Source organism: Furipterus horrens, unplaced genomic scaffold (genome assembly GCF_987537825.1).
Source record: "Furipterus horrens unplaced genomic scaffold, mFurHor1.1.pri manual_scaffold_8, whole genome shotgun sequence".
NCBI classification, from domain to species: Eukaryota; Metazoa; Chordata; class Mammalia; order Chiroptera; family Furipteridae; genus Furipterus; species Furipterus horrens.
The window spans coordinates 4,873,640-4,899,363 of record NW_028327178.1 but is presented as its reverse complement, the minus strand read 5'-3'; the positions used below and the strand labels follow the sequence as shown (position 1 = coordinate 4,899,363).

At 39.2% G+C, this 25,724-nt stretch overlaps 1 protein-coding gene across 1 annotated transcript in view; it reads left to right on the top strand.

Annotated features, from left to right (window-relative positions):
* CCDC102B (coiled-coil domain containing 102B) overlaps window positions 1–25,075 on the top strand; it is a 101,136-nt gene extending 76,061 nt beyond the window's left edge. The window contains exons 9-10 of the mRNA XM_090286081.1: window positions 3,536–3,686; window positions 24,996–25,075. Coding sequence (XP_090142207.1) covers window positions 3,536–3,686; window positions 24,996–25,075 — 231 coding nt within the window. The remainder of the gene's footprint in view (window positions 1–3,535; window positions 3,687–24,995) is intronic.
* Window positions 25,076–25,724: the final 649 nt, after the last annotated feature.

The window sequence follows — 25,724 nt, the reverse complement described above, 5'->3', positions numbered from 1 at the left end:
ATCCTAAGTTTTTGGAAACCTGAGACTCTAGCCAGACTATGTGGGGCCTTACCAGACTAGCAACAGGAACAGAGCGATTATTCTGTACTCACAGCAAATATTGAATTGGATTTGTCTGGCATGTAAATGCTGCAGGCTACTGATACAGAGCTTTAAAAATTATGCCCTACTTTCTTGGCAAAAATGTTAACACAGTGGAAGGACATCTGTTGCTTTAGCCTATCCAGCATCCATTTAATCTTTAAAACAAAAAACACAAAACAGGAAAATACTATTCCAAGCCCATGAAATCCATAGGTGAATAAAATGTTTGTCCCTGAAGCACGGAACTTGCATGCTGGTGAAGAAAGACCAGGGCGGTTCATATATAAGTCACGCAACTGTTAGAAAGAAAACACGTCGGTGCTCTTGTTTTGGGTGCAGATTACAGTATGAAATATGGTGTTTGGCCTCAGAGGTGAGTAAGTACATAAAAGTTGTGAAAGAAAATGAATCACTTAGATAGCCTGTGAGAGCTACAGCCAGCACATGGCTACCATAATGTAGCTGGCCCAGCTGATAAAGGTAAGCAGCAGGTGTGCTGGGACATCTAAGGAAAACGCCATCTTCAGGGCCAGGGTAGCTGGACTACCTTCTGCTCAGAACATGTTTCAAGGGCCAGCAGCATCGGCACCACCCAGGAACCTGGCGACATGGAAAGGGCCTGAGCCTCACCTGAGGCCGACTGAATCATTAGCTGCACCGTAGGCAGTTTTTATGGCACTTAAACTATGCTTAAAATTAGTTTAAAAGCACATGTATCTTTTATTGTAAATCTTATGAGATCTTGGCACAGATTTAGAAAACATCAATGTCTAAAAGACTCCACCAATATTTTGGTATTATTTTTTTTTTTATTTTACATAAGAAGGGTTATGCACTCCTCACAATGCTGTAAGGAATTTTTTCTTCTTAAGTGACATGAAGTAGCATTATGAAATAAACATGTCAATGTCTGCAGAATATTCTATCAGAGTGATGCACTGTAATTAAACATAATACTTTTAGTAACCATTAAGGTCAATTTGACATTTTCATGGTCATACTAAAAAAATTTATGCAAGAGCTTGTATGTGTTCCTGGTATTATGTTTTCAGACATTTCAATACATGAAGAATAAAAAAACATGAATGTTAAGACTTTTGCTATACATCTCCAAGATGCATTGCCAATTTTATATTGTGATTACTCCACTTTGGAGTATAATATAAAATAACTTTTACTTATTTACGTATCATATTCTATTCAAACTCTGTTTTTCATATAGTTAGAGCAATGTATTCCTTAAACGTGGACCAGGACATATCTGAGTTAGTTTTCCAAGGAGTTACCACACACCCCATATTTGTGTTCATATATTAAAATCTAAAAGGAGAGCAAAGAAGCTAACATTTATAAATTGAAGAAAAATGTTAAAAATGCCTTTATTCATTATTAAATCGTTTAGGAACTGTCCTTGGAGCTGACATTGTAATGCCAAATAAGGGCGTGTTTTTTTCAGCTAGATATTTAGGGAAGAAGATGCAAATGCGAAATAGGAGTTTCCAGAATAATTAGTCAGACATTATTATTAGCCTTTTACTTTATTGTTCTAATTTTTATCTTGATCATATATAATAGAATTAAAGTACTTCTTAAAATTTATCTTTAATGAGACATAAATGTTGCATATTCTGACTCTTCCCCAAATTAAAAAAAAATGTAAGACTACATTCAAATAGCAAAAATTAGTCTATATACTGAGCATACTGAAATTTTATAAGAACTTTTTTGTAATGTACAGGATACGATTGTACTCTAATAAATACTTCTGTAACATTTACCTAATAAAATAGCACTGTTGATTTGAATAATTTCAGGTAATATAATGATTAAAATAAAACATAAGCCTAATTAACAAATATATGTTATATGAACTAACACACAAAAATAGAACTAAAAAAATGCATAAGTTCTGTAAAACCTTTCCAATTTAACACTTAATAATATAAAGTGGAAACTAGGAGGAGTGGGGTCTACAAAGACCTGTTCAGGTTTGATAAGGGTGAACATTTAAGGTAAGAAAGTAAACTTGGACTCTGTATATAAAAGTAATCTAGTAGGGCCCTGGCTGCTGTGGCTCGGTGGATAGAGTGTCAGCCTGTGAGCCAAGTGTCGCTGGTTCGATTCCCAGTCAGGGCACATGACTAGGTTGCACATCAGGTCCCCAAATGGGGGCGTGAATGAGAGGCAACCACACAGTGATGTTTCTCTCCCTCTCTTTCTCCTTTCCCCTCTCTCTAAAAATAAAATAAATAAACAAACAAATAAATAATTTAAAAAAAAAGTAATCTAGTAGGTATATATGAACTTAGGAATTGTGGCTGTCAACAAAATGTGGGTATTACTACAGTATCTATATATTTGAAATTCAGAAATAAATTAATATTTGGGTGTTAATATTGACATACTTTAACAAAGTGTTTATTCCATGCTACAAATAATTGATAAAAGGGTTTATATACAAAAGGTATTATTTCATGTGTATATGAAAAAAAAGCATTTTTTTCTCCCTGAAAAGTAACAGCACCAATTTAACATTTTTTTACAGTCTTTCTAATGATTACAGTGATGTAAACTGGATCACACTGGCCTAGAGATCAGGGGATTGAAATTAGGTTTCATCTTCAGCAAGTGTTTGACTTTTTGCATAATAAGGAAGATTTTATTAGATACAATTTTGTTAGATACTAAAAGTAATTTTATTTTACTGTAAGGCCATAGGGAGAGGCAAGATTTTTGTCTTGAGGCTTGAAATTTACACATTTATGTAAATTTCCAGAAGATTTTGAAATATTTGATTGGATGAATCTAGTTACTAGAAATATTATGAGGAAGAGGACAGTAAGACCCTGTTATCCTAACCCATAAAACCTCCACACTGGCTAAGAAGAAAATACTTTGACAACTGAATTAAAACACTTTAAAAATATTTCATGGTTAAATTGGAGGAACACAATGCTTGAGAAAATCTATTTTTTTCCTGAGAAGGGAAGTTCAAAGCCAAGGCCTCAACTTATTCAGAGGGTGCCAGGGTCCATCACTTAAACTTGCATTTCGGGGAATGTGATTGTGTATGAACCAAGAGTGGAAGGAGCACCTTGCAGACAGGCACACCCTCTTCCAGATCGCAAGTCTGGCAACATTCTCAAAATCCTGGGACTAATGAGCACACGTTCCAGACTGGGACTCAGGCAGCAGAGCAGGGTTGAAATGCGGGAAGAGTACCTCAATACAGAAAATGTGAAATATTCTAGAGTCCATGTGGATGTTCATTTTATTATTGAATATATGCGGTAATTCTATTATAGAAAAATAAATGAGTATTCCCATATATTCCTGCACATATGCAGAAGAACCTTCGCATGACGAGAATGTGCCATGCAAGAAATAAAGCTTCTTTGTAAAAGGGTGTTCTCAATCATTTTGAGTCAAGCATTCTTTCCTTTGTTTTCAGCTCGACGGTGCCTTAAATCAGATCCATAAGCTCCAGCGATCTCCGGGTGACCAGAAAGAAGCAAACGAGAACTCGGAGACTGAACTCAGGCACTTACAAAACCGGGACTTATTTCACACACACACTCAATTGTTCAGTTCAGGATCGGGATGTTAGACATATTCTTCTTAAATATCAGTAACGTTATTTTCCTTCACTAGACATATTAGTGAAAGAAGCTTCTAACTCTATTTTTTGCCTAGTAGATGTCATATGTTATGGTGAAGACAATTTAAATACTTTAAAACAACTTTGGTTCTAAAAGGTGTAGATTTTCTTTAAAAAAGAATACTTTACTGTTTATGCTATTATGGTCACCCTGGGTTTGCCCCCTTTGCTCCCCTCTACCCCTCAGCACCCCTCCTTCCACAGTCAATCACCACACCTTGTCCTTGACCACGGGCCCCTCATACATGTTCTTTGACTAGTCCCTTCACTGTCTCTCAATGAGTCTCCACCTTCCCCACCCCTCTTACAGAGGTGAGTCTGTTCTGTGATTCTATGCCTCTGCTTCTCTTGTGCACATTAGTTTACCCTTATAAGTCAGATCATATGGTATATACCTGAAAAATCCCCAAACAGCAATCAACACAATTTAGGCACACCATGCTCATAGCAGCGCTGTTTACAATAGCCAGGTGCCGGAAACAGCCTAAGTGCCCATCAGTAGATGAATGAAAAAAAAACTGTGGTACATTTACACAATGGAGTTCTATGTGGCAGAGAGAAAGAAGGAACTCCCACCTCGTGCAGCAACATGGCTGGAACTGGACACTGTTATGCTAAGTGAAATAATAAAAAATATAGAATTTTTGAAAGGCAGAAGGAGCTTCCAATATACATCTCACATAAAGCAGAAAGAACTATAACATCTGCAAGAAAAAATAGGTTGTAAACCTTACAATTTGCTTGGTCATTGATAAAAGAAGCCATGTATTAAGTAAAAGTAATGGTTTATTAATTGATAGACTTGGGCATGTGTGTTTTTTATGACATGTTGTGTGAAAAATGTTTCCACCCTAGAGAGGTGACAATAAGTGAGGTATAATTCTCAACACAAAGCAAAAGTGGGCAGAGGTGTCAAACAATGTGATTTGTGCTATAAGGACAAGGTGACATTTGTCCTCTAATTTATACGCTATTCTCAGAAAAGTAACTGGTTGCCTGTGATGGAAGCTAAGAGAAAGCACCGGCCGCCTCTAGGAAACTGAAAGGGCTTTTGCTTTTATCTGGGCAGACATGTGGCAGTAAAACCATGGAAGAGCCCACAGCAGTGGGAAGTATTATCTCTAAATCAGGCTGAAATAAAGCTGTGATTTCCTTCTGAGTCGAATGAGCAAAGCCAAGTATAAAATTGTACTTAGAGGAACATTTCCTTAAGACCTTCTGACATAGTATAGAATACTGCTTCATATTGAAGTTTAGTTTTCAAAAGAAAGAAATTAATGTTAACAAGATGCAACATAAATGTACATAACTATTTGAAAATGAAGCCAACTTGTAAAATTTAATTAAGTTAAAATATGTCTGGTCTTCCTGCCCCCCCCTCCACATTAATTAGTGAGAAAATGAAAACTTACTAGTTGATTGGTGAATGAAGCTTACTTTTATACAATAAATTAGCTTGTCTCTGTGTAAAAGGCTTCATCATTCACGGAGCCTTTCTGACTGCCCCTGTTTCCGTCTCTCACTTGGAAGAAGGCCTGACTAATAGAATCAGGACGAGGGGGCGGGGGGACAGAGGCCAGCCGCTGGCCTTACCCTGGCGCAAGGGCACACTGCCGAGAGTGTTTGCTAGTCTGAATGGTGATGTGTAGCCTACATGCTGATGGTGAAATACGAACTCGCTTTTCACTGGCCGTCCCCCTTGCTGAACCGGTTCCATCTTGATTGTTTCTGATGTCGCCTCTGTGGCCTCCCATCCCATCCCCTACATGCCACCTCACTGAGGGGTCCACCATCTGGAACCCTCAACGCGGACTGTGCATCCCAGCCACGCGTGAGGACTGTGTGCAGCTTTGAGAAGCTACATGCACCTCCCTCCACCGGACCGCGATTCTCGGATTTCCTGTGTCGATGGCGCCCATTGGTGTGGGGCCATGAAAGGCATCTTCTTCCCAAGGTCCCAAATACAGGTGGGAAACAAGAGTCTCCCTGCACCCAGCTCTCAATGCCTGACTTACCTTCTGTAGGAATTCCTTCCACATAACCCGTTTCCAGACCAAAGCCCACAAAGGGGAAATTAAAGTCTGCAGAAAGTTGGCTCTTCCCACAATCCCATGTTCTCATTGCCATGTCCTAGCAGGCCACGTCTACTCTGGAGCTGGACTGTTGTGATAAGCAGATCCGGCGGTTCTCTCTGTTATCTCGATACAGACTCACATGGAAGGCTACTATTTATTCTTGGTGCTTCCACATCTTATTTATTTAATCCTCATGGGACTCACGTGCTGGGACCTATTGGTTTCGTAACCCAGTGAGGAAATTGAGGCACAGAAGGTGACATGGACAGACTTGTAGAAGGAAGTGCCAGAAGAGGGCTAAGCTTCACTCAGAAATGGAATTTGCTTTGTGGACATTTGGTTTGTACAGATAATGGTTTAAGACTGTTCTTTGCTTCAATGATTTCTCTGCTAAATACTGGAAACAAGAATCATGTTTTGGTTGTATCTTGCTTTGTTGTAAATTAGGCCAAATATTTGTGGCTGAAAGACCAATGATTCTTACTATTCCAGGTTGTGCGGGTTGACTGTAACTGAGAAGTTGGTTGTTCTGCTGTGCATTTCATTGGCACTGGCTTGGTTGCTCTTGAGCTTACAGTCAACTCCGAGTTTGGTGTTGGATGTCGAAGACGGTCTTACTCAGATGTCCGTGTCCATGAGGTCGGTTCCTGACCACTGAGTAGCGCACCCTGTGCTTCCAAAAGGGGGTAGCATGGACTTCGGCTTTAGCCTCCGGATCCCGGCTTGCCCTCTCTGCCCCTCTTCCTTCAAAATAAGTGGTCACACACCGAAGCCAGACAAGAACACTACTAAAAAGAGAAGTATAGGCCAACCCGACACCCCCGATGGACGTAGACATAGAAGTCCTCAACAGAATATCAGCAAAGCGAATCCAGCAACGCCTGAGGAGGACCAGGCACCATGACCAAGTGTGCTTTATTCCTGGGATGCAAGGGCAGTTCAGTATCTGCAAGTCAATTAATGTGACATGCCACATAAGCAAAATGTAGGGCAAAAATCATATGATTGTATCAACAGATGCAGAAAAAGTGTTGGACAAAGTCCAACATCTATTATGAGCAACTCCCGAGAAAACGTGAGAGAGGGTAAACACCTCAACACAGCAAAGACTATGTATGATAAGTCCACAGCTAACATACGCAGTGGTGAAAAGCTGAAAACTTTTTTAAGGTCAGGATTAAGACAAGGATATCCACATTTACCATAATTAATTAACATAGTATTGCAAGTCCTAGCCAAAGAAGTCAGTTAAGACAAAGAAATGAAAGGCATCCAAATGGGAAAGGAATAAGTAAAAACTAGCATTACTTGCAGATGACAAAGAACTATAGGGAATCTTAAAGATTCCACCAAAAAACTATTAGAATTGATCAATGAATTTGGGAAAGTACTGGCATACAAAGTTAATATTGAGATATCAGTTGCATTTTATACAACAATTACAAACTATCAGAGATATTAAGGAAACAATTCAATTTAAAGTTACATGCAAAAGAATAAAGTATCTAGGAATCAATTTAACCAAGGAGGCTAAAGACCTGTGCTCTGAAAACTGTAAGACCTTGAAGAAAGAAATCGAAGAACATTCAAATATATGAACGGACATACGGTGCTCATGGACAGGAAGATTAACATCATTACAGTGTCCTAACCACAAAAAACAATCTACAGACTCAGTGCAGTCCCTATCAAAATACCACTAGCATTTTTCACAGAAATAGAATAAATAATCCTAAAATTTATATGGAATCACAGAAGATCCTGAATAGTCAAGCAATTGAGAAAAACAAAAAAAATAGTTAGAAGTATCACACTACCTGATACTGACCTATACTATTGATACAAGGCCATAGTAATCAAAACGGCATGGTACTGGCCTAAAAACAGACCCATAAATCAATGGAATAGGACAGAGCCCACAACTAAACCCACCTCTCTATGGTCAATTAACCTACGGCCAAGGAATCGAGAGCATACAATGGGGTAAAGACATTCTATTCAATAAATAGCATTGGGATAACTGGACAGATACGTGGCACAAAAACGAAATGACCACTTTGTTACACTATATACAGGAATAAAGTCAAACGGATTAAAATCTAAAATGTAAAACTAGAAACTATAAAATTCCTAGAAGGAAACATGGGCAGTAAACTCTCTGAGATCACTCTTAGCAGTATTTCTGGCTATGTCCCCACAGGCAAGGAAAACAAAAGGAAAAAATTAACGGGACCGCATCAAACTAAAGTTTTTGCACAGTGAAGGAAACCAACAAAACAAAAAGACAACCTACTGAATGGCAAAAAGATATTTGCCAGTGATACATCTGATAATAAGTTAATATTCAAAATATATCAGGAGATTATCAACTTAACACCCAAAAACAAACAACAGGGTTAAGAAAATGGACAGCGGACCCGAACAAACGTTTCTCCAAAGAGGCCCCACGCATGGCCAACAGACATGAAAAGATGCTCAGCGTCACTAATTATCAGGCACTTAAGCGTAGTTTATAATGAACAAACTAAAAAAAGATCTGCAGTAGAGAAATTTAATGTTTTATTGCAGTGCCACAGGTTTATGTAAAATGGGAAGCAGTATAGACAGAAAGGAGTTTGCCATTGGTTATTCTCAGGTTTTTAATAATGCCTGTCCTACGGCTTGACTCTTATAGAGATTAATAAAAATGTATGGCAGAACGGAGCTGTTAGACAGTTGATTTTAAATCAGGCTGTGGAGCATATGGTCTTGTCTCTGCATCCCAAGAGGAGCCGTTACACAGATTTAAAGATGAGTATAGAGCTCATAAATACGTGCACATTTCACTCCGAAATGCAAAGGTCTTCGGGGCCGTGCCTGGGTCCTAGTTTATTTCTAGCACAAAAATGAGACCGGCATGGGAAGCACAGTAATCCCCGAAGCATTCTTGGTGTGGGTGGTGTGCAGCTCTCCCCACTGTGTATGAACTTGGGGTACAGCACACCAGAGGGAGTGGAAAGCTTGAGAAGGATTATTTTTGATTCCATACATTTTTATCTGTTAATGTGATCCATTTCTAAATCATTGCCTGTTTTATTTACATCTATAATTTTCTATGCACCTATTTTTCCCTTTGTACTACTTTTAATACCGAGTAAATTAATTCCAAATGAACAATATTATGTGATAAACTAATTGGGGCTGAATCCTTATTTTGATACAGCTCTGTCATCTTGGAATTTCCATTTTCCAACACACCTAAATTCCTTGTTTTTATCTTTTGTGCTTAATTACCTAGTATATCACTCATAATTTAATAAAATTACATTATTCACAGTAAAAATTTTTGTCCTTCCATTTTAATTCAAGCTTTTTCTTTTTGGGCTTAAAAGAAATCACCTTGCTCTGGATGGTCTGGCTCAGTGGATTGAGTGCCAGCCTGTGAACCAAAGGGTCGCCGGTTCGATTCCCAGTCAGGGCACAGGCCTGGGTTGCGGGCCAGGTCCCCAGCTGGGGATGTGCAAGGGGCAACCACACGTGGATGTCTCTCTCCCTCTATTTCCCCCTCCCTTCCCCTTTTTGAAAAATAAATAAATAAAAATGTTTGAAATGAAATTAAATTAAAATTTAAAAATTAATCTTTATGTTCCATGGATACAGTATTTTTTAACCTCTTTGAAACTAGTAGGTAACTATTTACTTTTATTCTGTTTTTTTTCCTCCTGGTTTCTTCCCAAGTATAATATTCTTCTTTGTCGGTTCCAGCCTTCACTATTCTTATTCTTCTAGCTTCACCCAGGATCGGTAGGTGTCATTGGGTGACTCTGCTTTCTCTGAGGCTGCCATCTTTTGCTTTATTGCTCGGCCATGTTTTCTAGTGGGATGGTGGGGGACTCTTTCCTTCTTTTCAGAAGCATTGGCTCCCAACCAGCCTCATAATTCGCCAGTGTTTTGTGAAAGCGGGCCTTCAAGTCCTGAATTTCTCATTCCAGTTCCTTGTGGTCCATGATGCCCAACTCATTTCCTCCCAGCCCCGCCCAGCAGCGGGTTCGTGCCGGTCCCGAGCCATCATAGAACCGCTATTTTCTCCAGGAAAACTGAGAAATGGCTGGTGGTCATCAGCTCACAACTACCTGGTTCTCTCATCTCTGCAGTTCTAGCCCAGCTAGGTCTGTGGTACCTGCACATTTCAGATGCCTCCAAAAGGATGACGTTACAATTTGGTCATTTATTTTCCAGCTGTTGTTGACAGTAGCCTTGGTCTGGGGTGATCTGTTTTCTCTCACATTGAAGCAGAGTTCCCGTCCATTAAACTTATATGATGGCACCTCTTTTTTTTTTAGTTCCAAAATGTAGTGTTCATATTCTGATTTCATGCTCCTAGGATTAGTCTGTCTACTGATCTGAGCGGTATCATGGAACATCATTTTGCATATGATTTCTTGGTCCCCTCAGTAGCTATTCATTTGAAGATATTAGATTCCGTTGGTTGTAGAAAACCAGGGGTCTGTGCAATACGCCATAGTTTCTGCCTTAATGGTACGTTATGTTGGAGACACTAGAAAATTCTCCTCTTGGTGGGGTTGCTGGGAGATGGCTCTCTGCCTTTAGTCTCAGTCTGCACACATTCTCTGTTTCTACCATGGAGACCTCAAGAAAGGCAGATGACCAACGCCTTTAAATTCCCCAGGTCCTCTGGATTAGAAGGACATTTTTGGACTAAAAGCCATAGGGAGGCACGTGTGTTTCCATGAAGGCCTTCATAGGTGGCTGAGCGAGGACCTGCCACCGGGAACCAAAGTCCCCCAGGAGGCAGGTGTGCATCTTTGTCCACAGCATCTGCCCTGTCCTTCGACATGTGCTCACACGCTGGTTTGCAATCCCAGGGTTCGGTAGACACCAGACCATGAGAAGCACCCTCTGGGACCTGCCCATGGCTGCCCACAAAGCCGCAGGAGTGATCACACAGGCAGGGGACCCAAGGAGGAGCAGGGCAGATGCAGGGCACGGCGAGGGGCAGGCGGCGGGGGGGTGCTCTTACGTTGTCCCCTTCTGTCCTTCCAGCTTCACGCCGGGGCCTCTCTCACACGGAATATAAGTGGGTGTTACTTTGAGTCAACCTGAGAGTTTTGTCTCTTCGAAAAGAGTGTAAAATATTAACAAACAATGTCATAAATAAATGAGTGAGCTCTCTTATCTTTGCTTGTACATGTTGGCTGCTGTCTGCTCTCTGCGCTGCCCCAGGCTCCGCTGTGTGGGGCTTCCTGCTCTCACAGTTCCTCCTCGGCCCGGGGTTTGGGAGCTCCGTACTGACTTTGCTTCCACTAAAGAGCCGCTGCAGTTAGTGAAATCTTGGAATACAATTACCTTTTAACTATCCCCTAGATGATTTTTGTTCATTTTTATATTTGCCTCTTTTCTTGCTGCCCTTCTTGAAAAACACACAAGTGAAAATACTGAAGCTGGAGATTAGAATGCATAGTTTTATTAAGTAACTTTTATTTTACCCTGACCTTGTTGATAACAAAGCTTTAGACTGAAATCAATGATTAACATTATGATGTTCGTAAGTGGTCAACCCGTACCACAATTTCCGTATTCTTGAATTCCTGAATTTATGTCACTGTTCAGGTGATGGGAGTCTATTCGTGTGTCTGTGTGTCTTGGGGACAGTTCTTTGAGTACTTTATCTGTTCCCTCCAGCTAACAGTCATAATATCATATACACTCACACTTCTAATAAGGGCCATAGTCAAATGCATTTTTATTAATTTATACAGTGGGGACTAGACCCAGATTAGTATTTTTTTAGACCATACATATTTTAAAGTTACTTTTGGTGAAAAGGGAACACCCTAATGTAAGTATGCAGTTAACTTTAATGTCATTGTAAATAGTACAGTCAGTCTGCATATTTCAGTGTTTAAATTCCAGCTGAGGGAAACTTTAGATGAAGTGTTATTTCTTATATGTTTTTACTGTTCTGTGTTCTCTCTCCACCTTGTGATCATGGATTATTCCGTCAGCAAGGCCAATACTTGCTGGCCCCACCTCTTTTTCTGCATTATGTTCTCTCCCTGCATTTTAAGCATTTAGGGTTTTTGCCCTCTGAGTTACGAGAGAGCTTTTCAAGTTTGCTAACTTTTGATGGCTGCCAGCACTCTTATTCAAGACGACTCTGAAATCTCTTCCAAAGGCTTTGGCTTATCTTTCTCTTCTGTCTAATATTAGTCATTATCCCATCACAGCCTCTCCTTGTCACGCCTCACACCCACTTCTTGAAGGCCGTGTCCCGTGGCATCTGTGGGGGGCGCCCGGCAGCGTCAAACGCCCATGCAATCGCGAGATCTAAGTTTTATTGGAGTGTTTACTCTATTCTTTGCCTTTCTCACATTTTCCTTCGATCAAATGTCCTTGCTGCTAATTTTCTTCTGTTAAGTGTTTTGTCAATTTAAATTTTCTTATATGAAGAGACATAGAGTCAGATCAAATTACCTACCTTTTTATAAGTTTATTTTCTGAAACTTTATGTAGAAGTCCTAACTTGTGGTCCCAATGGAATAGAGAAAACATGACAAGCTCAAAATTTTAACAGAAATGGCAGTTACCTTGACAATTTAGATGGTGAGTCATCGGGACTAGGGATAAGAATAAAATTTGTTCCAGCTGCTGACATTCCAGCAATGAGAACTGTAGCAATTTGGCAGTGAGTCATATTTGAAATGCTCTGACACCTTCCTATTAAGATACCTATCACACATCGAAAAAATCTTAAAATGTTTCCGCAGCACTGGGAAGGAGAGGGCTGGAGTTTTCTGGTGGAAAGGGAGCATAGTGTTTCTCTTGGGAAGCTGCAGGTATGACGGCCCATCTCACGCTTGGTCTGGGGCTTTGCTTTTCCTTCTCTCTAGGTCTGTCCCACCCCTGTCCTACCTGGACTGCTCTCTGTCCTACTTAGTTCCTCTCCACCCGTGATTTCCGAGGGGTGTGCATTTTGTAGGCAGCTCTTAAATAGCCAGATGAGTGGTTTCCACTCTCCCCCTTTGCTCTCTATCATTTTCCGCCAACTTCTCTCCTCTAGGTCCAACAGGAATTCTTGGCAAGGAAAAAAGAATATGAGCTACTTCAGGAGATATGGCATAACTAGTTGACTTCAGCCCATGTGTGTTAAAGGTTTCCTGCTTGGCCCTGAGTGTAGTACGCTTTATACCACAGTTTCTATACTATCTGTTATAACCAAAGTTCGGCACTTTGAGTCTTGTCTAGCCATGCATTCATAAAGTTATGCAAAGATGGTTAAGTGCTAACACATTTTGTCAATGGTTTATGGTCTAGAATTGTGCTGTGGAAGCTCTGGGTCCTTTAAAAGCTACTTGGGATTTAATATCGTAAATTGGCAGTACTGAATGATTGATAATAAAACAGTAAAACAAATTATCTTAAGAATAAGTACAGAAAATTTGTTTAGTATGCAGACTATATTCTCATTCCTAACTAAGAATTTCCTTGCAGCTTCTGTAGTGGGTTAGATCAGCAGACTTGCATTGCTAAAGAGTATTAAGTATTCTCTACAGAGGAGCTGACCCATTCTCCAGTCTACTCCGTTTCCGGCACTGAAAATTAAATTTTCAAACAGCACTGGGTAACAGAAATACAATGCGATCCAGCTATAAGCCATGGAAAAAAGAAAAAAGAAGTTGATAAAACTAATTGTAATAATATATTTAGCCCAACCTTTCCAACATATTACCATTATCTATATACAATAAATATAAAAAATGAGATACAAAAATAAAGGGAAAGGCATTCTATGCTTGTGAATTACAAGAAATAATATTGTTAAAATGTCCATATGACCCAGAGCAAGCTACAGATTCTGTGCAACTCCTGTCAAAATTCCAATGGCATTTTTTCACAGAAATAGAAGAAAAAACCCTAAAATCTTTATGGAATCACAAAAGGCTCTGTATAGCCAACAAATCCGGAGGCTATGCACTCCCTGATTTCACATCTATAGTAATCAAAACATTATGGTATTTGTATAAAAAGATATATAGAGTAATGGAACAGAATAGAAAAACCTAAAATAAGCCCCCAGGAGTATGGTCAATTAATTTACTACACATGAGCCAAGAATATGTGATAAGGAAAAGACAGTCTCTTCAATAAAGAGTGTTGGGAAAACTGGACGTGAAAAAGAATGAAGAGGGACCACTAAAATGAGCTCAAATGGCTGAAAGATTTGGGTGTAGCTCCTAAAATCATAAATCTTCTAGATGAGAACACAGGTGGTCAGCTTCTAGACACTGGTCTTGATGCTGATATTTTGAATCTGACTTCTAAAGTAAAGGCAACAATGGGAAAAATAAACAAAGTTGGACTACATCAAACTGGAAAGTTTCTGCACAGCAAAGAATACCATCAACAGCCTTGGCTGGTGTGGCTCAGTGGATTGGGTGCCGGCCTAGGAACCTAAAGGTCGCTGGTTTGATTCCTGGGTTCGGACCAGGACCCCGGGGGGTGGGGCAGGTGAGAGGCATCTGATTGTTTCTTTCTCACATTGCTGTTTCTCTCCCTTTCTCCCCCTCTTCTGCTGTTTCTAAAAAATAAATAAATAAATATTTTTCAAAAACAGTTCCTTCATAAAAATAAAAATAGTAATACCATCAACAAAAGAAAGACTAAGCTACCGAATGGGAGAAAATACTTGCAAATCACATATGTGATAAGGGGTTCATATAGAAGATATATAAAATAAACTCAATAGCCAAAAAAAAAAAAATCCAATTTAAAAATGGGCAGAAGATCAAAGCAGACAATTTTCCGAGAAGACATACCAACCACAGACATGAAAAGATGCTGAACAGCACTAATCATCAGGGAACTGCAAATCCAACCCACGGTGAGCTGTCACCTCACACAAGTTAGAATGCTTGTTATCAAGGGGACGAGATATAACCAGTGCCGGGAAGGACGTGGAGAGAAGGGAACCCTGACACACTGGCGATGAGAACGTGAACTGGTGCAGCCACCGCGGAAAACAGTACGGAGAAGCCTCCAAACTTTCATGGAGAACTACCTGATGATCCCGCAACTGCACTTCTGCGTGTTTCTCCAAAGGAAACAAAAACGCTAATCTGAAAGGATATCTGTCACCCCAAGTTCACTGCACAGTGTTGACAATAGGTAAGACACAGAAACCCTAAATGTCTATTGATGGAATGGACAAAGAAGATGTGATGTGATGTCACACACACACACACAGACACACCCGTATATCCACAGGAAATAAAATCTTGCTATTTGTAATGATATAGATGAACGTTAAGAACACTTTGCTTGGTGAACTAAGCCATAGAAAACGTTTACCACGTAATCTCACATGTAGAATCTAAAAGAAAAAAGAACAAAAGGCAAACACAAGCTCATGGATTTAGAGACCAGATTTCTGGGTGCCAGAGAAGGGGGTGCATGGTGAAGGGTGGGCAGAATGCGTGAAGGGCATGAAAAGGCACCAGCTCCTGATTATAAAGTGAATAAGACCTGGGAGTGTAATGTACAGCAGGGTGACTTGTTAATAATACTGCACTGCATACTGGAAAGCTGCTCAGAGAAAACCTTACAAGTTCTCATCGCGAGAGAAATAATTTTTTGTAACCATTTATGGTGACAAATGTTAATAAGCTTTACTGTGGTGACCACTTGCAATATATACAGATATTGAATCATTATGCTGCACACCCAAAACGAATATAATGTTATGTGTCAATTATACCTGAGTAGAAAAAAATATTCTTGTAGAGTTTATATTTATTTTACACTTGAGGCGGCACGGTCCTGTCGGGAGCAGACACGTCACTTGCTCAGCAGCCATCAGTGGCTAATGGCGGCCATACTGGCAAGTGTAGAAGTAAACTTCCCTTCTGCAAATAGTAACAAACATTGGAGGAAAAGCAAGATTTCTTTTAATACTAACTCTATTTTCCATATACACTTATATTTAAATATATTATAATCTTTTTCAAAAACAGAAAAGCAAAATTTAAAGCCAATGTCTATTCTAGATCAACTCAATTTAAGTGGTGTTCTATCATATGATATTACTTCTAGGCATTTATAATAGAAAAAGCACACATTTTAAAATCATATATATGATTTTGGTCTGTCCAGAACGTATCCAGCCATGCAATATGGAAGAGAGACATTTATTGAAGAAGATACAAGATACATTGTACACAGGACAAGGACTCCTCAGTCCCCTTCAAAGGAGGCACCTTGGGACCTCACACAGTTTTCCCAATCTCCACCAGCTGCCCCATTGTATTTTCCTGAATCTCATCGACAATCTGAAATCTCTTCCCTTTCAAAGGTCATTTTAGTTTTGGGAAAAGCTAGAAGTTGCAGGGTGCCAAATTTGCCTATAGCAGGGCTGAGTCACTTGGGTGATTTGATGTTTCGCCAAAAACACTCTGTTGTCAACCACCAGCTGCCCACAGCTGCAGCCTTCTGAGTCACTGGAATAGCTTCTGCAGAGGGATGTTCAAGCTTAATGCAAAATCTGAGGCAGATTTGTTGCTCTGCTCCCTCGGGCATTTGGAGTGTGACAGCCACACAGACACGTGCTCACTCAATGGTGTCTACCTACCCCACTGGCTTTCACAGTGAAGGCACCAGTGTTCACTCATATGCATTTCAGTCCCCTCTCCTTGGCCGCAAGGTTGCATTGATGTCACACAAACCTATTAACAATGGCTGGACGTTTTCCAGACAGACCTGGTGTGTATATGTGTACGTGCATGGATATGTATATAAATTGTGACCCTTTGAAGTGGTTTTGTTTTATCTTCCTTTATGTATTGCAGGCTCTATGGAAGGGATCTCAGTTTAATTTCAATTTCATTTCCAGCAGTTACCACATCATTTGATCTTAGATAAATTACTTCAATTCTTTAAAAAACATAATACTACTGATCGTATGGGTGTTATGGAGATTGGAATAATATATCTGTAAAATCTGGCATCATCCCTGCCATTTACTTTATAATTAACATAATAAAAAGTTCCTCTTACATTGCAAAACCTTTAACAAATTAAGAATAGACGATATCGGGATGAAACTTGACAAATGACTTAGTGACATGAAAGAGTCTTTGAGAAAATATAGCAAAGGAAGTAATAGAAATTACTTATCATCGACTAAGTATTGGGCCAGTGAAGTAATGTCTTCACTCATATTAACTTTTATTATCTTCATGACAAATCTTGAAAAATTTATTTCTGCTTAGAAATAATTTTATCAAAGGCATTATTTGTACTTCTTTCTTATGTTTTATTTATGTGGAATGGAAGTCCCTGGGCCAATAATTACTGGACATACCAAGATATATCCTCGAATATCATGTTATAGGTTTTTCCCTTTTCCCGTTGACAGTGCATTTCACCAATACTAAATGGATATTGCTAAGATATAAAGTGAAAACCTATTTTCCCTCTGGAACTCTTCTACAATTCAACTGATGTTGTCTTACTTAAGAACTAGGGAAGAGAGAGAGACAGAGGTCCACAATCTGACAATCTGATCGTTCGTATTTAGGGCGACATTGGTTGGTGAGATTATGCACCTTTCAGGTGTATAGGTCTATGATACATCACCTGCATACTGCACTGTATGCTCACGGCTCAACGTCTAGTCTCCTTCCATCAGTATGTATGTCTCTTTATTGTTATTATTTTGGCTTTGTTTGGACCACTGCCAATGATCATTTTTTACCTCAAGCTACAAATTTAAAATGTCCACCACTGTTTCCCTGCACTTTGTCTTCGGTACTCTCTCTCTAAAATTTTAACATGTAAATTAATTATCTGATTACTTATATTTATATTGAAAAATATCAGTCATAACAGTATTCTGTTACCAGTGATTTTCTGAAATGTCTGTTTTCTGAATAAAAGAAGTACATTGTGTGGAACACGAAGTTATGCATGTCATTAGCATTTTACAGTGTACTGTTCACAAATCTTGAATGCAAAATTACTGTTCAAATTTTACTCAAACTTAATTGTATTTCCCTTTTTATAATTTTCTCATGCACCCCTCAAATTTTATAACATTCATACATTATAAGCCAATTTGGTAAGTTAAACTACATTATCAGTTTTAGAAACATCTAAAATTTTCTTATTTGCAAGAAAACATGCAATCTTGTGTGGATTAATATTATTGGTATAGATTTCTTAAAATCTGCATAACTTAGTGTAATTTCAGTTATTAGAGGCATTTGTGAAATAGTATATTTGGAAAACTCTTATTTACACAAAGCACATTACTATCAATCTTTATTTTCTAATTTTTAATCAAAGCTATACACGCACATGTCTCATAGAATCAACCGTTCCTAAAAGGCCTGTTGATATAACCAGAAGTTCCTATCACTGGCATATTATTTGCTTCTTTTCGTCTTTTCGGCCACGCTTTGACATGGTTTCCACCACCACCATTCACATTATCTGTTGATTCCCGTCTATAGCAGGTCATTGAATTCCCTCCTCCTTCACCAGACATACACAGGCATGTACTCTCCCCTGAACACCACACCCTCCTCTCAATACAGTTTCCCTGACAATTCGGTTATTTCAATACGCAGGTTATAGTAATATGACCATACATATAAGTCAGACTTGAGCCACGGACTCAGCTGTGGCAACGTCCCTTTCCTGTCCATCTACAATTTCTGACCTTGCTTTTTCATCGTCCCTATTTGCCACGCGGTGAGTGAGACCAGAGTCCTCTGTCTGACTCTACTCTGATTCTCTGCACCGCATTTTGAAAAATCCCTCCTGCGAGAACCCCAGCGTTAGTGTGGGTATCCGTCCATGTGCTCTTCTTCTCTAAAATTCACAGCCTAGTCCGATGCTTTCAAGTGTCTTCTTATACATTTTTATACATTTCCCCCCATTTTGAGAATCGTTTACAGTGGCTGGGTAAGTCCTATACCAAGCTATCTTGTCTTGTCGAGAAACTGAAGTTTTTGACATTCTATTTCAGCCACTCCCTAACGAGTCAGCAAATTCAATTAAATCTCCTTTTAACTTGACGCCCTCTCTCCCGCCCCTACTCTGGTCTCCGTGACCATTATTCCGCCTCTGGAGGCTCACTCCCCACTCCTATCGTGGGTGCCAGCACACAGTCTCCATTACAGAGGTGTTGCAGAAACACAATTTATATTATGTCATGCTCCACATGAAAACGTCTCAACAGCTTCTTATTAAACGCAGGATAAATATTTGAACTGTTCCCATGCCCTGTGAAACTTGCAGTGATGTAAGCTCACTAATGGGTTTTCTGTGCTCTTCTCCGGTCCTTCTTCACGCTTCGGCAGCACTCATTTTTTTTAAGCTCCCTGAAAGCACAGTGTTCTCCCCCACCCCCGGCTCTGCTTCAGCACCAGCTGTCTTGTGTGGCCACAGCACTACGCTCATTGTTCTCCCCTGGCTGCTTTCTCCTGTGTGAGGTGAGAGCTTAAATGGTATGTCCTTGATGCGCATTCCCTGACTGCATAGAACCGGAGCCTAAATCTCACGGTGCTGACCCTTTCGTTCAGGACACATACCAAACTACAGGTACACGCTCTGTGTATACAGGCACATGCTTTTGTCTAGCATCCGTGTTTTCTACCACGTGTAGACATCATGAGGACATGCATCGTGTCTTTGTTTTATTGTACCATTTTATGCCCGGCACTTCTACAGAGTATATGGTAAGGCAGTAGGTGCTGAACAGATAGTCACTGAATTTATGAAGAAATAAAAGAGTTTTAAAAATCAACATTTGGAGGCTCAAGAGAGGATCGAAATTTTCAAAGAATCTTAGAGAGCTTGAACTGGAATAAGCCATAAAGATTAACAATCTAATCATAAACCATTGTAATAATCCCTCTGATACCAATACCCACGCTTCAATCATTCCTGTGTTAGGAAATCTGCTATATCACAAAGCATTCTATTCTATTTCAGACACTTCCTTTTATGTACAAAAATATCTCTCTTACATTGGATTGTTTTCATGACTCTGGACTTAAATGTGGGCCATGGGGACTGGGAATGTGACTTCCAGGACAAATATCACCCTTCCTGAAGCAGAATGGAGGGAGGGAAAAAATACCTTCAAGACAACCACAGAATCTCCCAAATTTCTCATCAAACCTAATGCCTATTATCAAAGTTGGTCACGAAGAAAGAAGAAACACACCCAAGTAACTTCAAAAGAGTGAGTAACAGAATATAACTATAAAATGTAGTTCAAGATTATGGAAAACTTTAACCCATTAAAATTATACATTTGGACACCTGAAATTTTCTAGAAAATAATTTTCAGTACTCCATAAAGAATAAAACAGAAACCCAATAGAACAATTACTATTAAATACCTTAGTCATGCATCAAATTCCTTATTCCATCTTGAAACAGATAAGCCAAGGTTTATTGTGGAGCTTTACAGGAAAGTTTTATCAAGGCCGTAAGAAACAGATTTTTAAAACTGTTTTAAAGAAGTTCAGAAGAGCACATTTCCAAACGTGTTTTATGAGACAGTAAATTATTGAAATTTCACCTTGATGAAAATAGTATAAGAAATGAGAATCATGGGTTAATTTATGATTATAGGGGGAGAAATCCTAAGTGATAATCTCACAAATGGGATCCAGAAGTGCACATTCCTCTTGACCACATGGTGTGTATTCTCAGAAACAACAGAGGTTCTCTACCAGAAAAAATGTGCCAATGTATTTCAATACTACAATTGAGGAAAGGTGGTGGGCTTCTTATATTAAAATAATAAAAAAATTTAAAAAATTAATCCTCATTTATGATTCTAACTAGGAATATAGGACTTCATTTACCAATTTAGAATTTCTAATTGAAACGTATCAATACTCTGCTTCGCCTTGCTTGACTAGATGCATTCTTTGCTTTTTTAAATATAAACTTCCATACACTTATGTCCACTGCTGCCTTTCATGCTCCAGGGTCATATAGAAGATTTCCCCTTTAAAACAAAGTTATACTATTTTGCTTTCATATTATATTCCCCCTCATATCTAGAATCTGGACTTTGTCATCCAATTTATTTTATCTTTCCATGGATTTTCTACTTCCCCTTTTTACAAGAATTTTCAATGCTGTTTACCAAATATAGTTAAATCTTAGAATTATAAAATTCAAACTTTGCTAAACTGATATTGTCTTCTCTTAAAATCCTTTTTTTTTCTTTAACATCCCTTCTTACAAATATCTTGGGCTGAATACTCTTTAATTACTACTTACTATCCAATTCCTCAACTGCCACTTACATTAATTTAATAAACATTTATATAGAGCACAGGATGTCCAGAGCAGCATTTTAAGCAGTATTGCATTTTAATACAGTATTGTATGTAAAGCATATGTGTTATATGTATGTAACTCAATCCATCTGTTTACATACCATGCATAAAGTTGTTATTTCTCATTATAAAAACAATATTTGCTCATTCCAGGTAAAAAGTCAGAAAACAGGAAAACATGTAGAATAAACACAAATGTTATCTAAAAGTCAGAAATACTCATTGACAATGTTTTGCTCAGTTTTGCAGTTTTGTTAATATGTGTGTGTGTGTGTGTATGGGTCCATTTTATGTACATAGAAAGTATGTTTATATTTAGATCATCATAATAGCTAAGAAAGGAGTAATGTTTACTCTGCTATGCATTTTTCTAAGTAGATATTCACCCATCTAATCCTAAATCAACCCCATCTTTCTCTTCCCCATTGCACAAAGGGGGGAGGGGAAGTGGGGGAAAAGGAGGCTAAGTAAATTGTCTGTTATGTGGCACAACTCATCATGTGGGATCCACAGTCAGGCAGCCCGACTCCAGAGTCTACACTCATAACGTGTGTTCTGTCCAACATCTCCCTGGACACCCAGACGCACACACACACTCTCATGGTCCCATACATATGCAAAATATATACCTATATGCTAAATTCATGACTGTGTCTATATTTATAACCACAAATATGATGTCTAGGTAGATTTGAGTCTGTTTTTCCACCCAAATTATATATTGACTATTTTGCTATTTAAAAATATTTTTGAAACATCATTGTACTGGATTCATAATGTTATCAGGTGTGACTATACTACTATTTGAAGTTATTCCCCTTTGTTAACCATTTTTCTGCTTTGAAATGTTTAATTATTATAAATACTATTGCAATAAACATCTACACATACAAGTTTATCTTCTTATTTCTTATTGCTAACTTAAGAGACACTCCTAAAAAAATAGAAACTCTGAGTTGAAGAGTGAAGAAGCTAATAATTTGTGGCATGTGTTATCAATAGAGTCTCACAAATAGATACCTTAATTTCCACTGCTAATAGGACATTAATCATAGTGCTATCATATGGCATTCATTAAATAATCAACTTTGTAATTGGCACTGCCCTGCTGCAGCCCCTGGACTCTGCCTGGGGACAGATTAGACAGACGGATATGGTCACTGATGTTTGAATGTGACTGTGTGTGGGGGCTAGTGATGGGCAGAGCAGTAAATTAGATGAAAATATGATTTAAATTACATACTATTTTGAGTGTTCAACAGAAAAACAGGAAATGTCCTATACTGTATGAACAATAGTGGGATGTTTGGGGCTACTTGATGATTGATATTTTTTGCAATAGTGTATAGATTGTCATAGCTGAGAACTATAGTCTGACCTGGGCATCCAAAGAGCTCTTAAGTATCCCAAAGGGCTTCTAAAACTCCCAACCAGGGCTTTTCATCAGAAATGGTGACATTTCTATTCATACACATAATTTGGTAAATGCAGACTGCTCACTCAGACAACCCTAGTCTCACCACCAATTTTGTTCTGCTCTGTGAATCACTGAGCTTCACAGAAGGCCAAGCCTAAATTACAGGGGCTCTCCTACCTTTAATATAGTGTGTTTCTTCCCCTTCATCTTCTTTCTCTGTGCTTGGGTCCTTGCTAAAATATTCTACTGCTTTTCCAATCTTTTCAATGCCATGGGCCGTTTATATACTTGTGATCTATTCAAAATGATCACTGAAGGAAGATTGCCCGGGACAAGCAGAGCTGGAGGCTAACTTAATTTTTGTGGCTGATGACATTCTTATTTCTTTCAGTCACTATTTCTGAGCCAACTGGATATAGTAGTGATATACTTGTATAATCCTGATTTCATTTTTCTTATGGGAAATTAGGCAAGTTCAAGCCCTACACCCTTTTACTGAAATAATTATGCTCAAATCCCCTAAACATGGATATATAATTCAAGAGAAGCAAAACATTCATTGTAGGACTAGTAAAATGTTCACCACAAATTTTTTTGAGAAGCGTTTTTTTTTGTTTGTTTGTTTTGTTTTTTTACTTAATATGCTTCTTTTTCTGTAAAGTGAAACATGGCGTTTATGTTTAGAATTATGAAGTAAGAAAATATTCCCAATACTTACATTCTAAGCTGGAAAGGAGGAATATGTTTTATCTATTTCTTCAATCATATTATCACAGTTAGACATTCTGACAGCTTTTTTATTACAGGCTAGAATCTGCTCAATGCGCTTTAATTTCTTCAGAAGACAAGTACCCATCTTTAAGGAAATGAGTTTGTCTCATGAACGAAACTACAGAAACTGTTTTCAGGGAGGTAGAGCATGAGAGAAAGAGAGAGAGAGAGAGAGAGAGAGAGAGAGAGAGAGAGAGAGAGAACACACATTACAGGAGCCTCCTGGAGCTTCCTGCATCAGACCAGAGGAAGCAAGCCTGCGGATATCCCATTAGAACACAGGGTCTCAGGGCTCATCTTTATAAACTCCCTTCGAGAATCAGAATCAGTCGTGGTCCTGCTGAGCCCTTGTCCAGTTTGATTGTCTTTGCCTAAAATAGACAGCCTTAACATCAGAAATACTTAAACATTTTAACATTTCTCATATAAAAAGGTACTGTTTACTTCGAGTGCTAAAAAAATCTGGTGGCTTATGAATAGATTTTTCTTTAATGCAAAAAATTAGTAAAGAAGAAGGTGAAAATTGCTAAAGCATTAGTATCCTTTAAAATATATTATTTGTCCCTTTCCTTGGTTTTTGATTCTATCCTGGTGGGGGGGGGGGGGGATATCAGCTAGCAGGTAGTATATCCCATCTCATTTTCCCTCTGCTTTCATTCCTGAAAATATAGTCTGTCCCACTTCTGTTACCACCGACTGGGTGGCTTATAAACCATCACAACAAAAATATTTATTTGTCACAGTTCTGGAAGCTGGACATGTGAGATCAGGATGCCAGCATGCTCAGGTGAGGCTCTTTCCACGGCAGAGTTTTCTTTGTACCCTTTCACGGTGAAAGGGCCTGGGGAACTCTGTTGGGTCTCTTCTAAGGGCACTCATCCCGGACGTGGGGGTTCCACCCTGGGGACCCAGTCACCTGCCAAGGGCTCCACCTTCTAACACGATCATGTTGGGCACAGGATTCTCCTCTGAGTTTTTAGAGACACATGGGGACCTCAACCATGTCTTCCCTACATTTCTGCCTTCCTTGTGCTGCTAGAGCTGTCTCGGCTCTCAGCACCAGCGTGAAACCGAGAGACATCCAAACGTCAGCATAATGCCATTGAAGGTTTGAGTTTTAAGCATAACCATCTTTGCGGTTCAAAACAGAGATGCTCAGTTCGTGAGCGAAGCGCGGCCCTGCTCTGACACCGCTTCCCGCGCGTGTGCGTCCTGCCCGCCACGTGGCGGGGTCCACGCCCACGGCCTCATAGCTTCTCTCCTGGGTCTGTGATAGAAAAGAAAGTCCCACGGGTCTGTCTGTACATATCGACAAGAATCTATTTTGTCTTGATGCATGGTTTTAGAGCTAAAGTCCAAGGCTGGATTTGTCTACAAACCATATAATTATGAATTATTGTATTCAGCAGCGGCCCTTGGGTTATTTGTGTAAGATGACCCATCGGGAAATCCTGTCCAGATGAGGGCAGTAGCTGGGAGGGAGCAGAGACATGGGGGAGCTGCAGCCAAATCCCGTTTTCCTTTGACGCATGAAGACCAGGAAGGGAAGAACTGATATTTGCATCCATGTTAACACTGATATGCTGGCTACTCAAGTGCGTCCATGGTCATTTCCCTTTCTCTTATTTCAGATCGTGACGGTGGCTACGAGACTGCCATCCTGCGAAGTCTGAACACGGAAGAGGAAACTTCAGTGGTGCTCAGTCTGTGATTGTCACCCTGGCTGCTATCGTCTGCCCTACAGAATTGCCACCTGCCCAACCTCACTTTTGTACATCAGGAGTGTCAAATAATGTTATTTTTCTGTGCAAAGGTTCTCCTCTTTCCAGGTAACCTAAGCATTTATGTGACGTTCTGATTAATTACATACCGAGTATTTTTATGTCTGTGTTTAATGATTTATATTACTGTTCCAATAAGTAACTTTTTATTTTGCATCTCATTTTATCTCCTATTTCTATCTCAAATAATTATTTTAATTACCTATTCTCCTTGGGAAGACATATATTCTGTCCAATTCATGTGGCATGTCACATTTATGAACTAGTTACATGATTTTAAGCTGTCCTGATATTGTTTTCAGAGCAGAATATGGTTGACTCCGTGTTTGATTGTATGTGTGTGTACACATACAGTTATGTGATGGATAATCATGGTTTCTAATTCTCTGCATTTCCACTGGATCACACGAGGCTGAGCTAAATTGGGCCAGAGATGTTTCTGGAAGTTGTATCCACCTACACATGTCAAATATAAACATAAGGCTCACTGTATGCTTTTGATACTCTATTAGAAAGGCTCACAAAAATTTTATTTATGCAGCTGGGCTTAGGAACAGAGCTTCTTGCTAGGAAGTAGTA